The 16,846-nt window shown below is 33.0% G+C and overlaps 1 protein-coding gene across 3 annotated transcripts in view; it reads right to left on the reverse strand.

Moving 5' to 3' along the window:
- Positions 1-15,968, reverse strand: part of tbc1d22b (TBC1 domain family, member 22B) — a 33,882-nt gene extending 17,914 nt beyond the window's left edge. Inside the window, exons 1-8 of one of the 3 annotated variants that reach the window (XM_059333693.1) lie at positions 15,510-15,968; positions 9,653-9,709; positions 7,651-7,840; positions 4,570-4,768; positions 3,336-3,503; positions 1,697-1,767; positions 1,391-1,519; positions 197-262 (exon numbers count right to left, since the gene is read on the reverse strand). In XM_059333693.1, coding sequence (XP_059189676.1) covers positions 197-262; positions 1,391-1,519; positions 1,697-1,767; positions 3,336-3,503; positions 4,570-4,768; positions 7,651-7,840; positions 9,653-9,709; positions 15,510-15,568 — 939 coding nt within the window. In that variant the 5' untranslated portion in view covers positions 15,569-15,968. Of the gene's footprint in view, positions 1-196; positions 263-1,390; positions 1,520-1,696; positions 1,768-3,335; positions 3,504-4,569; positions 4,772-7,650; positions 7,841-9,652; positions 9,710-15,509 lie in introns of all 3 variants that reach the window. The other 2 variants (XM_059333692.1, XM_059333694.1) reach the window with 2 other exon arrangements.
- Positions 15,969-16,846: the final 878 nt, after the last annotated feature.

The raw sequence follows: 16,846 nt of genomic DNA on the forward strand, positions 1-16,846 counted from the left end.
AATCTTCAGCTGAATTTGATAAAAGTAAGAAAAAAATGTAATTGCTTACATTTAGTGTATTTCAATCATTTTGAGGCTGTAAAAAGTAATCTAATCTTAAAACCAGCATTTTATGCTTATTTTTATGCTTTATGCACATGAACTCTGGCTGAACTAGTGAGAAATTTGATCTGTTTATGATTTATTGTGATCTCACCTCCTGGACGGTGGGCTGCTGGAACAAGGGGATCAGAGGGTTGGTTCTGGGAATATCGATGTGGATCTGACAGGATGAAACATAATGAAGATGTTCCTCAGGAGAATCAAAGCACAGAACCATGTTTCCTGATGAGTAGTTACAGTTTCCTTAGTTTACTGTAACTGTAGTTTAACTGTGTTGTTATGTAGAGTAAATAATGTGGTGAGAGTTAGCTAGTATCTCTTTATGAGGCTCCCTCGAGGGACTACGTAGCTAGTTGTATGACAAATTGTGATTAAATAATGTAACCCTGAGTGATCTATATGATGTTATATGTATAATCAAAATGCTGCAGAGATTTAACTGAAAGGTGGAGAAGTACTGGAAGAGAGGAGAAGTAGAATAAGGCCTAGATAAGAATGTTAAGTTTGTGCCAGAAAAAACACCTGTGATCTTTCGCCAGAGATGCTTATTAGAGTGCTTGTCCCGGAGAGCTGATAAGAGCAAGGTTACCCAGCTGGGCAAGAAGCAGCATTAACAAGGGCTAAAAACAGTAGCATACAATAAGTGAGAAATGAAAAATAAAAAAGGCTCTGTGTATGACAAACAGAGATGAGTGAGAGATAAGAACATAGAAAGACTCTATGGGAACCTACGAATGACTCAAAACCATAGTGATAAGGTAATGCCACTTGTGTTGAGTATTTTCAACCCCTAAACATATTGGTGTCTCACTGCCAGGAGATGAGGTAATGCCACCTGCACCTAGGGGGCGGATATTAACTGAATAAATCATAAATAAAATGACGTTTGGAGCAGCCCCTAGGAGGAGAAATCTAAAGAATCAACTAATTTTATTGGAGGAAAGGTCATAATGAATATGTATGATAGGATGGACATATGTGTGTGATTTCTCTATAAAACCTCATGTAAGTTTCATTTCGAGTCAGAGAGCTTATGGACTGCACCTTGTGTGTATTATATTTGTTCTCTCCACTTTTTATCGATAATAAAGTGTTGTCACAACATCTTGGACTCCTGCTTGAAGATTTTTGAGACCTGTTAGAGAGTTTTTTTTGAGCTGTTTTCCAACTGGGCTTTTGAATAACTGTTAAAGATAGAGAAGTCATTTTTTCCAATTGGACTCCTTTAAAGACTGATTTATGAGCTATTTGACCTACAACTTGGACCAGCAAATTACACGACAGTTACCTGTCTGTATGTGTCCTTGTAGTTCTCGTCTGTTCTGGAGTGGTAATACTGCTCGATGAAGCCAAAGTATTCGTCCCGTTTCCTCTTCAGCACCAGCTCTCTGCGCTCCTTGTTGGCCGGCAGATATCCCTGTTACACAGCAGACAGGAACAGCTCCAGAGCTCAGGATAAACAGCATTTATCAGGAGAAACAAGCAGCAGATAAGCTTATTATATACAAAAAATAATACAGGAACAACCAGGAAAACTAAGCCCAGATACAGACCAGAACATGTGATATTATAAAAGTAAAATTGATTAACTTACAGAGAGAAGTCTCCATGTGATGGGCCGGACTTCTCTGGGGATTCCTGACCAGCTGTGCTTCCGGAGCTCCTCTGGAACAGAACGGAGGAAAATATGAACATACAAACACTCTAAACCAGGGGTCTCACACTCAAATACCTGGGGGCCGCTGGAGGCAGGAGCAAAATGACCAAAAAAAGACACAAAATTACTAAAAAAGACACAAAATGACCAAAAAAGGCATACAAAGAAAAAAAAAACACAAAAAAAGACACAAAAGATGTAAAATCACAAAAAAAAGACACAAAAATAAAAAAAAATAAAAAAAAAAAACGCCCAAAAAAAAAAAGACACAAAAAGTTGTTTTTTTTTTATCTTGGTAAGAACCAAATAATCATCAGGTCACTCTGCTCGGGTCAGTTCATCACTGCTGGCAGCTTTACTTTATCTGGTTTTAAGAGTTCATTTATTATTTTCAGACACCTTTTTTGGCAGTATGTGAGCACAAAATGTGATCATGAGGAGAATAAATGTGAGCAGGAGAAGGATCTGTTTCACTGGAAAAGAATAAAATCAGGCTCTCAAACTGAGAACCTACACTCTTCAATAAAGAGGATAATTCTTCCATAATAACTCCTCCTTATATATATATACACTACCGGTCAAAAGTTTTAGAACAGCCCAATTTTTCCAGTTTTTTATTGAAATTCAAGCAGTTCAAGTCAAATGAACAGCTTGAAAGGGTCCAAAGGTAAGTGGTGAACTGCCAGAGGTAAATAAAAAAAGGAAAGCTTAACCAAAACTGGAAAATAATGTACATTTCAGAATTATACAAGTAGGCCTTTTTCAGGGAACAAGAAATGGGTTAACAACTTAACTCTATGGAGTCTTGGGCTATTTTGTCCATTTTTGAATTCTTTTCATGTCTTTGTAAGTCGTTTTGTGTCTTTTTTTGGTCATTTTGCTTCTTTTTTTTTGTCATTTTGTGTCTTTTTCTAGTCATTTTGTGTCTTTTTTTATCATTTTGTGTCTTTTTTTAGTCATTTTGTGTCTTTTTTGTCATTTTGTGTCTTTTTTTGGTCATTTTGTGTCTTTTTTTAGTCATTTTGTGTCTTTTTTTGTCATTTTGTGTCTTTTTTGTCATTTTGTGTCTTTTTTTAGTCATTTTGTGTCTTTTTTGTCATTTTGTGTCTTTTTTTGGTCATTTTGTGTCTTTTTTTAGTCATTTTGTGTCTTTTTTTGTCATTTTGTGTCTTTTTTTTAGTCATTTTGTGTCTTTTTTTAGTCATTTTGTGTCTTTTTTTTGTCATTTTGTGTCTTTTTTTGTCATTTTGTGTCTTTTTTTTAGTCATTTTGTGTCTTTTTTTTGTCATTTTGTGTCTTTTTTTAGTCATTTTGTGTCTTTTTTTTGTCATTTTGTGTCTTTTTTTAATCCTTTAGTCCAACATAAAATGTGATTTTGAATCTTTTTTTTACTTTCAAAACACTATCATGCTCAATCAAGAATTTTAAATGTTGCAAATGTGCATTAATTTCAGAGTACACTGAGACATTAAACTGCATCATTTTCAATTAAATTCAGGAAAAGTTGGTGTTCTAAACCTTTTGACCAGTAGTGTGTATATATGTGTGTGTGTGTGTGTGTGTGTGTGTAGTGTACCCAGGTCAGTGTTGGGGCTGGCCAGCAGCGTCTTGAACTTGTCCAGCCGGCTCTTCTCTCGGACCGTCATGGGAGGAGCTCCGGACGCGTTCTGGTCCGACATGCGAGCCACCAGAGGGATGATGGGACGCACTGGGAGGGAGCGCTGCTGCTGGAGGGAAGAGCCGCCTGGAACAATAACAATAAAATATATATCAGATTAACACAATAAAATATATATCAGATTAACACTCCTCGTTACTGAGTAATGCCAGAAATGTGTATATTGTTTGATCTATTGTATATTGTTTTGTTGTAGATCTTGGTTTGACCCTCTCTAATGCCGTTACTATACTCACATTGTTCATTTAGTCAATCACTTTTTGTATCACTACTCTTCTAATGCACAAGGTCATTTTAGACCCATGTGTGTGAACTTGATGGAATAATACAAAAACTATTTTTCTTCATAAAGTATGAAAGGAGAAATGGATATAATGATCTGTTGTAATAATAAAAAAAGAGATATTCAAACACTCAGCAGGATGAAATAACATGGGGAATGAATGAGGGTCATTTTAGATCAGGGGTCTCAAACTTTTTTAAAAAGACACAAAATGATTTAAAAAAAGACACAAAAAGACACAAATTATTAGAAAAGACACAAAATTACTAAAAAAAAAAAGACACAAAAATTACCAAAAAAGACAGAAAATTATATTAAAAAAGACACCAAATTATTAAAAAAGACAGAAAATTATTTAAAAAAGACACAAAAAAGACACACAATTATTAAAAAAAGACACCAAATAAAATTTAAAAAAGACACAAAATTACAAAAAAAAAGACACAAAAAAGACACACAATTATTTAAAAAAAAGACACTAAATAAAAATTTAAAAAAGACACAAAATTACCAAAAACAGTAATTAAAGGGACCTTCCACACACAACACGGTAAAGTTCCATTCATATAAAACTCACATTAAACTTTCATATCAAGGTGGGGGCCACAAAATATCATCACGAGGGCCACAACTGGCCCGCGGGCCGCCAGTTTGAGACCCCTGCTTTAGAGCCATGTTGTGCATCAGAAGGTGTTTATATGTTGAGTATTAAAGGGTTAAAGGAGAAACCAGGACAGTGTGTGTGTGTGTGTGTGTGTGTGAGGGATTATCTCTCTATGATTCATCTGATAATCTGCTCAGAGACTCTGACCACCAGGTGAACCTGGAACATCTCATCCTGGAACCTACCTGAGGACCTGCTGAGGTGAGCCTCACTACCAGACTTCACCAGCTCCCCGTTGACGTGCTCCTCCTGCTGCTCCTCCTGCTCCTCCTGCTGCTCCTGCTCCTCCTGGGTCACATGGTGGAGGTGTGGAGCTTCTGTCCTGGGAGGCTCCAGCCTCTGAACCACTCCAGATTCTCTCTCATCAGCCTGATTCTGATTCTGCTGCTGAGTGGAAGAACAACACCAGATTTAGTTTCATTTCCACACTTAAAGTAATGACATTTCTAGTAACACTTGCTACAAAAACCATGTCTATAATACATTATAAACACTTTTTCTTGTGAATTTGTCACTTTTTTCTTGGGAATTTGTCACTTTTTTCTCGTGAATTTGTCACTTTTTTCTCGTGAATTTGTCACTTTTTTCTCGTGAATTTGTCACTTTTCTTGTTAATTTGTCACTTTTTTCTCGTGAATTTGTCACTTTTTTCTCGTGAATTTGTCACTTTTCTCGTGAATTTGTCACTTTTTTCTCGTGAATTTGTCACTTTTTTCTTGTGAATTTGTCACTTTTTTCTTGTGAATTTGTCACTTTTTTCTTGTTAATTTGTCACTTTTTTCTCGTGAATTTGTCACTTTTCTTGTTAATTTGTCACTTTTTTCTTGTTAATTTGTCACTTTTTTCTCGTGAATTTGTCACTTTTCTCGTGAATTTGTCACTTTTCTTGTGAATTTGTCACTTTTTTCTCGTGAATTTGTCACTTTTTTCTCGTGAATTTGTCACTTTTTTCTCGTGAATTTGTCACTTTTCTTGTGAATTTGTCACTTTTTTCTCGTGAATTTGTCACTTTTTTCTCGTGAATTTGTCAGTTTTTTCTCGTGAATTTGTCACTTTTCTTGTTAATTTGTCACTTTTTTCTCGTGAATTTGTCACTTTTTTCTTGTGAATTTGTCACTTTTCTTGTGAATTTGTCACTTTTTTTCTCGTCAATTTGTCACTTTTCTTGTTAATTTGTCACTTTTTTCTTGTGAATTTGTCACTTTTTTTCTCGTCAATTTGTCACTTTTCTTGTTAATTTGTCACTTGTCTTGTTAATTTGTCACTTTTTTCTCGTGAATTTGTCACTTTTTTCTCGTGAATTTGTCACTTTTTTCTTGTTAATTTGTCACTTTTTTCTCGTGAATTTGTCACTTTTCTTGTTAATTTGTCACTTTTTTCTCGTGAATTTGTCACTTTTTTCTCGTGAATTTGTCACTTTTCTTGTTAATTTGTCACTTTTCTTGTGAATTTGTCACTTTTTTCTCGTGAATTTGTCACTTTTCTTGTGAATTTGTCACTTTTTTCTGGTGAATTTGTCACTTTTCTTGTTAATTTGTCACTTGTCTTGTTAATTTGTCACTTTTTTATCGTGAATTTGTCACTTTTCTTGTAAATTTGTCACTTTTTTCTTGTGAATTTGTCACTTTTTTCTTGTGAATTTGTCACTTTTTTCTTGTGAATGTCACTTTTTTCTTGCAAATTTGTCACTTTTTTCTCGTGAATTTGTCACTTTTTTCTCGTGAATTTGTCACTTTTCTTGTGAATTTGTCACTTTTCTTGTGAATTTGTCCCTTTTTTTCTCGTCAATTTGTCACTTTTCTTGTTAATTTGTCACTTGTCTTGTTAATTTGTCACTTTTTTCTCGTGAATTTGTCACTTTTCTTGTAAATTTGTCACTTTTTTCTCGTGAATTTGTCACTTTTTTCTTGTGAATTTGTCACTTTTCTTGTGAATTTGTCACTTTTTTCTCGTGAATTTGTCACTTTTCTTGTGAATTTGTCACTTTTTTCTTGCAAATTTGTCACTTTTTTCTTGTTAATTTGTCAAATTTTTCTTGTAAATTTTTGTCGCTTTTTTCTTGTGAATTTGTACAAAACACAAAAAATGACCATAAAAACATGTTTATTTATAGGAAAAGTGTTGATTAATGATGATTAGAGCCTTTTTTCCATTTTTACAAGCCTTCCTCGTCCCATCCTGCTTTTACACTTGAATAAATATTTTTGTACTATCAAATTAAATAGCAGCAGCACTCCATAAGACCTGGTTTTTTTGTTACGGCGCTTTGGAAAAATGCCACGTTCTCTGATCACAGAGGATTAACATTTTTTTTAAATTCAGTTTTGACTCCCTAATTTTAGTAAATGATTTAATTTATTGATGTTTACCTGGTTGTGTGTTTAGTGATGTTGTTTATTGATGTTTACCTGGTTGTGTGTTTAGTGATGTTGTTTACTGATGTTTACCTGGTTGTGTGTTTAGTGATGTTGTTTACTGATGTTTACCTGGTTGTGTGTTTAGTGATGTTGTTTACTGATGTTTACCTGGTTGTGTGTTTAGTGATGTTGTTTACTGATGTTTACCTGGTTGTGTGTTTAGTGATGTTGTTTACTGATGTTTACCTGGTTGTGTGTTTAGTGATGTTGTTTATTGATGTTTACCTGGTTGTGTGTTTAGTGATGTTGTTTACTGATGTTTACCTGGTTGTGTGTTTAGTGATGTTGTTTACTGATGTTTACCTGGTTGTGTGTTTAGTGATGTTGTTTACTGATGTTTACCTGGTTGTGTGTTTAGTGATGTTGTTTACTGATGTTTACCTGGTTGTGTGTTTAGTGATGTTGTTTACTGATGTTTACCTGGTTGTGTGTTTAGTGATGTTATTTATTGATGTTTACCTGGTTGTGTGTTTAATGATGTTGTTTATTGATGTTTACCTGGTTGTGTGTTTAATGATGTTGTTTATTGATGTTTACCTGGTTGTGTGTTTAATGATGTTGTTTATTGATGTTTACCTGGTTGTGTGTTTAGTGATGTTATTTATTGATGTTTACCTGGTTGTGTGTTTAATGATGTTGTTTATTGATGTTTACCTGGTTGTGTGTTTAATGATGTTGTTTATTGATGTTTACCTGGTTGTGTGTTTAGTGATGTTATTTATTGATGTTTACCTGGTTGTGTGTTTAGTGATGTTGTTTATTGATGTTTACCTGGTTGTGTGTTTAATGATGTTATTTACTGATGTTTACCTGGTTGTGTGTTTAGTGATGTTGTTTATTGATGTTTACCTGGTTGTGTGTTGGCAGGAAGTGGAGACATGGTGGGAGTGATGAAGTCGCAGCAGGAGAAGCCAGGAACTCCTCGTCTTCCTCCTCGTTGATGTCCCAGGCGTCGTTGGTGCTGCGGGCGAACTCGTGGAAGCTCGACGCCTTCTTAGACTTCAGGTTGTTCAGCTTGGACTTCGTGTCTTTGGGATATCTGCAGACGGACAAAACCAGGAGATCAGACACAAACAGAAACATACAGGAAAGAATAATGAGAAAGTCAAAATGAAAAACAAGTCGGGATCATGAAAAAAAGGTCAAAATAACGAGAAAAAAAGTCAAAGTCTCGTAAAAAAGTCAAAATAACGAGAAAAACATTGGAGTCAAGAGATAAAAGTCGAGATCATGAAAAAAAGGTAAAAATAACGAGAAACAAAGTCAGAAACAGGAGAAAAAGTCAAAATAATGAGAAAAAACTCAAAATGAGAGAAAAAGTCTAAATCATGAAAAAAAGTCAAAATAACAAGAAAAAGTTGGAGTCAAGGGATAAAAGTCAAAATGAGATTAAAAAAAAGTCAAAGTAATGAGAAATAATTAAAAATGAGAAAAAAAGTCAAAATAACGAGAAAATAGTCAAAATGAGAGAAAAAGTCAAAATAACAAGAAAATAGTCAAAATGTGAAGAAAAAAAGTTGAAGTCATGACAAATAATTCAAAAAGAGAAAAAAGTTGGAGTCAAGAGATAAAAAGTCAAAATGAGAAATAAAAGTTGAGATCATAAAAAAAGTCAAAATAACGAGAAAAAAGTCAAAGTAATGTCAGCACTAAATAAGATCACAAACATTTAGGTGATATTGCCACAAGGAACAAAAAAAAATATTTTTACTGCAAATCAAACAAAAAAGTTTATAGTCAGGTGCAAATATGGTTTAACCCTAAAAAACTTTACCAAAAGGTTTCTCAGTGGTTTACAGTATCAGATGGACTTAAAAACAGACTAAAAGTTAAAAACCAACCTTAATATACTTTATTATATGGACTTTATAAGGTGGGAGTACCATAAGAATAATTATTCTCCCTTAATAAAACTTAATGAATATGGTCTGTTCCTACATAACTACCACCTTATGAAGTCCATATAAAATAAAGCATATTAAGATCATAACTCATATACAACAACTTCCTTACTTACTACTAATGATCAATAATTCACAAACTGACCAAAAATAGATGTTAAAATGATCAAAAAAGACACAAAATGACCAAAAATAAATGTAAAAATTATCAAAAAAGACACAAAATGACCAAAAATGTAAAAATTATCAAAAAAGACACAAAATGACCCAAAATAAATGTAAAAATGATAAAAAAAAAAGACACAAAATGACAAAAAATAGATGTAAAAATTATCAAAAAAAGAAACAAAATGACCAAAAATAAATGTAAAAATCAATAAAAAAGACAAAAAAATGAACAAAAAATGTAAAAATGAATAAAAAATACACAAAATGACCCAAAATAAATGTAAAAATTATCAAAAAGACACAAAATGACCAAAAATAAATGTAAAAATGAATAAAAAAGACACAAAATGACTTAAATATACAACAACTTCCTTACTTACTACTAATAATCAATAATTCTGAGGTTATTGAGGGAAAACTCTTAGTTAATGTCTTACTGGTTATATAATAATAACCATGCAGAATAAGGCATTAATAACTACTGAATAATGACTCATTAAGAGACAATATGTGACTTATTTACATGCTAATAAGCAGCTAATTCATGTTTTTTTAGGGTTTGGTGTATTTTTCCATATCTGCACCCGTCCAGTAATCACACTGAGTCTGATAAACAGGTTGAATAATAATAATAATAATAATAATAATAATAATAATAATAATAATAATAAAAGCACTGGTGCATGCAGTCCACACATGAAGCATGAAACAAAATGCTGCATAATGAGGTTAAAGAAGATAAATGAGGTGATCCAGGTGGAGGTGACGCCATGCAGCCTTACGTGCGCCGTAACCGCGGGTCGAGAGGCGGGTGCTGCGCTCCGTAAACCGGCTGGACGCTGCAGGAGATGACATCATAATGACATCATAACGTGTCATCACTGGGCAGGAACAACATGTGCAGCTGTCCAGATGTTCACCTTCACTAATCAGGGTTCTAACACTTTATCAGTGGTCTAATTCAAACATTTAAAGGAGTTTCATGGTCCATTTCAAAGCTTTTCCAGTATCTTCCACCTTAGATAGTGTCATGTTTTAGATGATTTTTTTTTTTTAAGTAAATTAGTTTTAGTCATTTTGTGTCTTTTTTGGTAATTCTGTACTTTCTTTTTTTAATTATTTTGTGTCTTTTTTTAATAACTGTGTGTCTTTTTTAATAATTGTGTCTTTTTCGGTCATTTTGTTTCTTTTTAAAATAATTTAGGGTTTTTTTCAGTCATTTTGTGTCTTTTTTTTAGTAATTTAGTGTCTTTTTTGGTCATTTTTTTGTCTTTTTTAAATTACTTTGAGTCTTTTTTTAATAGCTGTGTGTCTTTTTTAATAATTGTGTCTTTTTTTGTAATTTTGTGTCTTATTTGGTCATTTTTTTGTCTTTTTTAAATTACTTTGTGTCTTTTTTTAATAACTGTGTGTCTTTTTTAATAATTGTGTCTTTTTGGTAATTTTGTTTCTTTTTAAAGTAATTTAGTTTTTTTTCTGTCATTCTGTGCCTTTTTTTTTTTTTTTTTTAATTTTGTGTCTTTTTTTTTGTCATTTTGTGTCTTTTTTTGGTCATGTTGATACTGCCTCCAGCGGCCCCCAGGTAATTTGAGTTTGAGACCCCTGCTGTAGATGGATAAAGTCAGATTGAAAGAGAAATACAGGAAGAATTTCAAGCATTTAAAAGCACTTTATCCTAAATCCTTGAAGCACTTTTTAAACCTTGAAAATACAACATTTAAATTCAAGCATTTTCAAGGATTTCAAGCCCCCATATGAACCCTGGTTAATGTTAAAGTTTGTCAAAAAGATTGATACTCAGTTACTGATCAATACTAAAAAAATAGTATTGGACTAGATACTCATGTTAGGGCGATATGGACCAGAAGTCATATCCTGATATATATTTAGGCTGAATAGGGATAAACGATATATATCCTGATCAGTGGTAGAACCACCACTTATCCTGATGTTTTTATCTTTTTTTTTATTTTTTATCTCAGCCTGTCAGTCTGCAGATTGTGTGTAACTGTTTCTTCTTGTCTCTAAAAGGCCTGAAGCCAAACGACGTCGGCCTCCTTCACCTCATTTACATGAACAAACTGTCTGGCTGGGAACTGGGCCTGCTGGAGGCCTGGCACTGGGAGGGACTGGTTTATCACACTGGTTTATCAGCAGCAGCAGCAGCTCAAGGCCAGCCAGCTGCCTGTTCCCCTGTTCTCCTGTTCTCCTGTTCTCCTGTTCTCCTGTTCTCCTGTTCTCCTGTCCTCCTGTTCAGACTCATGTTGGGTTTTAACCCTCCGGATTAAAGACGGAGACGCCCTCTCGTCTCCTCAGAGATCTCAACTTACACAAACAAACAGAAACCAGCGTCTCCGCCCCTCCAGCAGCAGGTCAGCCCACTATATCTATCTACAGTCAGACAGACACGCAGCAACAGGTAGAAACCAGTCAACAGGTCAGGACTTGTCAGGGAAGTCTGGTGAGTTTGTATTTTAAGTGTGCACAGTTACAAGAATAAGATCAAACCTGGAGGAGCCATTATAAACTATTAACATGAGACCTAAACAGGCAGCAACTGGCCCAGTTATATGATTTAAACCAGTAGTTCTCAACCTTTTTGAGTCGCGACCCCCAATTTAACCTGCTCACTGAACACAATCTCACACGCACAGTTCAGATCACCCAAAAAAGAAACAAAATGACCAAAAAAAGGAAACAAAATGACCAAAAAAGACAAATTGACCACAAAAATGATCAAAAAAGACAAAAAAAATGACCAGAAAAGACACAAAATGACCAAAAAAAGACACAAAATGACTAAAAAAAGACAAATTGACCACAAAAATGATCAGAAAAGACAAAAAAAATGACCAGAAAAGACACAAAATGACCAAAAAAAGACACAAATTTACCAAAAAAGACACAAAATGACTAAAAAAAGACACAAAATTACCAAAAAAGACACAAAATGACTAAAAAAAGACACAAAATGACAAAAAAAAGACACAAAATGACCAAAAAAAGACACAAAATGACCAAAAAAAGACACAAAATGACCAAAAAAAAGACACAAAATGACCAAAAAAGACACAAAATGACCAAAAAAAGACACAAAATAACCCAAAAAAGAAACAAAATTACCAAAAAAGACACAAAATGACTAAAAAAAGACACAAAATTACCAAAAAAAGGAAACAAAATGACCAAAAAAAGACACAAAATTACCAAAAAAAGAGACAAAAAAACCCAAAAAAGAAACAAAATTACCAAAAAAGACACAAAATGACTAAAAAAAGACACAAAATTACCAAAAAAGACACAAAATGACCAAAAAAGACACAAAATGACCAAAAAAAGGAAACAAAATGACCAAAAAAGACACAAAATGACCAAAAAAGACACAAAATGACCAAAGAAAGACATTAAATGACCAAAAAGACTAAAACACATGAACACATGAACACTTTAACACAGTGGAGACAGAGCTGACTTCCAAAATGATTTGGCGACCCCCAGAAATCCTCTCGCGACCCCAACTGGGGTCCCGACCCCAAGGTTGAGAATAGCTGATCTAGAAATGGTGCTAGAATAAATACTATTTATTATTTTTTCTTCTTCTAAGATTGTCAGCAATTGACTTATATTGAACATAGAGTACTAATGTTTATTTAGCTATTTATTTTATCATCATTATTAATTTATTTCTCCGTTTCTAGAATTGGTTGACAATCTAAAACACTGTTTGTGTGACATATCCTGTTATTATGTATAATTCATATTCTTTAGTTATTTGTTTACTCAAATATTCCTTATGAGTATCTCTAGATAGTCATATAGGTCCATAATAATCCCAAAAAGAAAAATATCTGTTTTATTTCCCTTAATTGGAAAAATATTGATGGACCAAGAATTGGAAAATGGGTTAAAGAGATAAAATATTAAAGATAACACACATTATTAGACGGAAACAACATGTTGTTGATGACATCTGGAGACCTTTTATCATTATATTACAGGGGTCTCAAACTCGTGGCCCGCGGGCCAATTGTGGCCCTCGTGATGATATTTTGTGGCCCCCACCTTGATATGAAAGTTTAATGTGAGTTTTATATGAATGGCACTTTACTGTGTTGTGTGTGGAAGGTCCCTTTAATTACTTTTTATGGTAATTTTGTCTTTTTAAAATACTTTTGTGTCTTTTTAAACTAATTTTGTGTCTTTTTTTAACATAAATGTGTGTCTTTTTATGTAATTTTGTGGTTTTTTTGGTCATTTTGTGTCTTTTGTTAAGTTATTTATTTTTTTCTGCCATTTTGTGTCTTTTTTTGTCATTTTGTGTCTTTTTTAAAATAATGTTGTGTCTTTTTTGGTAATTCTGTGTCTTTTTAGGTCATTTTTGTTTCTTTTTTAAGTAATTTAGTTTTTTTCTGTCATTTTGTGTATTTTTTGGGTAATTTTGTGTCATTTTTGTGTCTTTTTAAAGTAATTTAGTACTTTTTCAGTAATTTAGTGTATTTTTTTGTAATTTTGTGTCTTTTTTTGGTCATTTTGATACTGCCTACAGTGGCCCCCCAGATAATTTGAGTTTGAGACCCCTGTTTTATTAAGACATGATGTTATGTTATATATATACACATACATATATATATATATATATATATACATATATGTATGTGTATGTGGCCTAAGGTCATACTGTCATACTGGCCATTATTTATTTACTTGTTTGTTTATTTTTTCTTTGTTTTCATCTTGTGTTTATAGTTTCAACATGTTTTGTTTATATTTAATTGTTGGGGGATGGGAGAAGAAACATGTTTGCTGTTTGATCTGCTGGAATTTGCAAACAAAAACTAATAAACAATAAACCTGCTATACCAGCCGTCATATCAGTAATCAGTGAGACTATTTATAATTAAAGTTCCCTCTTTGAACCAAAGCAGAACTGAGATCTGTTCTTTTGGTTCCTGTTGGTCATCTGAGTCGTCAATAAAAGATAAAACAGCCACAAAACAGGAAGTTCTTCATTCAACTTCCTCCACTTTTACTCATCTCACACAAGAGACATTTCACAATAAGAGACCAGAGATTACAGTTAAATATCTCCTGTCCTCTCCCCTCTGCTCTGTGTAAACAGCCTCTCCTGTCCTCTCCCCTCAGCTCTGTGTAAACTTGATGTCTAACCATGTTGAATGATTAAGTTTCTTTTTCTTAAAACCTTATTTATTTTGTTTATTTATTCGTTTCACAGCTCCTTATATTTTTATTCTGTATATTTATATTTTATTCTGCACTAGAATCCATACTCCTTATTTAGACATTTTTATTTTTAATGTATTTTATTGCTTGAAGTATGCCGAGGTTGTTCTTTTTATTTAATTGTGTTGTTAGTGTCTCTGTGTGTAATGCTGCTGATACACTGGAATTTAGATAAATAGATAAATAAATACATAAATCTATCTTTACTTGTCATTCTGTCTACTGTGTTTTTTCTACAGTAATGTTTTAACTGCTGTCATTTTGTCACAAGGACTGATATATATTATAGTAAATTATTCAGCACTATACTGTAAAAATCAAACACAGTGATGAACTGTGAATAATACAGTAAATAACTGTATTATTCACAGTGATTATTTACAGTGTATTTAATCTCCCACTATAATATAATAATAATACATAATAATACATAATTCCTACAGGCACTGCACTAGTTATACAGACACACTCAGACAGTGTAAAAGGCCTCAAATAGTGAATAGAAACACATTATTACAATATCACCAACTAATGATTATTCTAAAATAGTTACAGTGTTTATATGTTAATATATTATTATATATTAATCAGCCTCAGAGCTCCGTGTTCGGCTACTATTCAATATATCATATTATATCATATCTTCTGTCTGTATATATATATATATATATATATAAATATATATATTTATACATGTTTACATATTACGTTATGCACGTATGTATGCACACCCTGCATATAACACACTGTAATGTTATTATTATTATTATTATTATTATTATTATTATTATTATTATATACATATACTGTTGCTGCCTTTACTATTATTACTATATACTGTGATATACTACTACTATTATTATACTGGCCTTATTATTATTATTATTATTATTATTATTATATATAAGGACACTAAAGAAGTTAAAAGAAGATATAATTATTTATTTATTACATTGTTATTGTGACTAGACAGTAGATAATAATCGACTTCTTAAGTGTCCTTGTTCTATTCTGTGTTTTTTTTTTATATTGTTGTTTTTATTTATTTATTCTACCTCAGTATTTTATTCTATTGTACTTAAATACAGGACTGCTGTGACAACCGAATATCTATCTATCTATCTATCTATCTATCTATCTATCTATCTATGTATTGATTATTCCTGCAGTAGTTCCAGTGTTTACAGGTTACAGTCAGCCTCAGAGCTCCGTGTATTGCTTCTATTCCTCTATAAATACTTCATTAACAGTTGATTTATATTATTATATCATAATAATAGATAATATCTCCCAGTCTCCGTGTGAAACACGCTGAATAACTGTGTTATAACTGTGTTATAACTGTGTTATAACTGTGTTTTAAGGTGTTTTAATGTGTCTAAAGGTAATGAAACCAACCTTCCGGGAGCCTTGGTGCTGGTCCTCCTCCAGAAATGGATCCTGTTCTCGGTGGCCATGGTCGGACCTCAGAGCCCCTTCAGACCGGACCGGGACCCGGACCAGGACCCGGACCAGGACCCGGGGCAGGACCGGGGGCAGGTGGAGGATGAGGGCCGCTGTGTGCTGCTCCTGCTCGGCCTCCTCATGAGTTAGACCCGCGGCAGGGCTCCGGATCTAGATGCTGCCTGGCTCGGAGCTCTGGGAGACGCCATCTTGGAGCTGGTTGGTAGAGCGAGCGGAGCCTGTGATTGGCTGCTGGGATGAACAGGTGCAGGGAGATGGACCAATAGGAGGAGAGGAGCAGTGACGTAAGGATGCTCCCAGAGAGACCGGAGGGACCCGTCTAAAGTCTGGCACCATATCATCTGTTTTGGTTTTGCCCTTTGTCGTCTAAGTTCTGGAAAGATATTTGTAACTTCCTTTTTTTTTCAATTGAACCTAATTTGTCCCTTTGTTTTGAAAATATACTGTTTGGTTTCACTGACTTCCCATACACAAAAAAAAATCAATATTACATTATAAATCTAATTATACTATTGGCAAAATGTCACATACATAATTCTCGATACACAAAAAAAAATCCACTCTTTTCTATATTTATAAGTGAAACCAAGCAGTATATTAATTCTATTAAAGACTCTACTAATTTGAAAGCTGCTAAAACTGCTAATAAAGTTTATTTAAAGAAAAAAAAAAAAAAAAAAAAAATCATCTGTTTGAAATGTGAATATGTAATATCCCTATAAAAGACTCATTACTAAAGATAAGGAGGCCAGATAAGATTTAAACTTTAACTTTATTATCAATAAAACTAAATAATAAAAATAAAAGAAGATATTGAATCAATGGCTGCAGAGAGATTTGTCATTGAGAGGCAGAATTTAGCTCACCAGAGCTGAGGGACTTCCCCGTCTTATATATGCTTTAAAATAATTTAAAAAATAAAAAAGACCCAAAAAGACACAGAATTACCAAATAAGACACAAAATAATTTAAAAAAGACACTAAATTATTTTAAAAAGACACAAAATGACCCAAAAGACATAAAATTACCAAAAAAAAGACACAAAATGACCAAAAAAGACACAAAATGACAAAAAAACCTAAATTACTTTTAAAAAAATAATTAAAAAAATAAAAAAGACCCAAAAAGACACAGAATTACCAAATAAGACATAAAATAATTTAAAAAAGACACTAAATTATTTAAAAAAAGACACAAAATGACCCAAAAGACATAAAATTACCAAAAAAAAGACACAAAATGACCAAAAAAGACACAAAATGACAAAAAA

The sequence above is a fragment of the Centropristis striata genome, chromosome 5, assembly GCF_030273125.1.
Source record: "Centropristis striata isolate RG_2023a ecotype Rhode Island chromosome 5, C.striata_1.0, whole genome shotgun sequence".
In the NCBI taxonomy this organism is placed as follows: Eukaryota; Metazoa; Chordata; class Actinopteri; order Perciformes; family Serranidae; genus Centropristis; species Centropristis striata.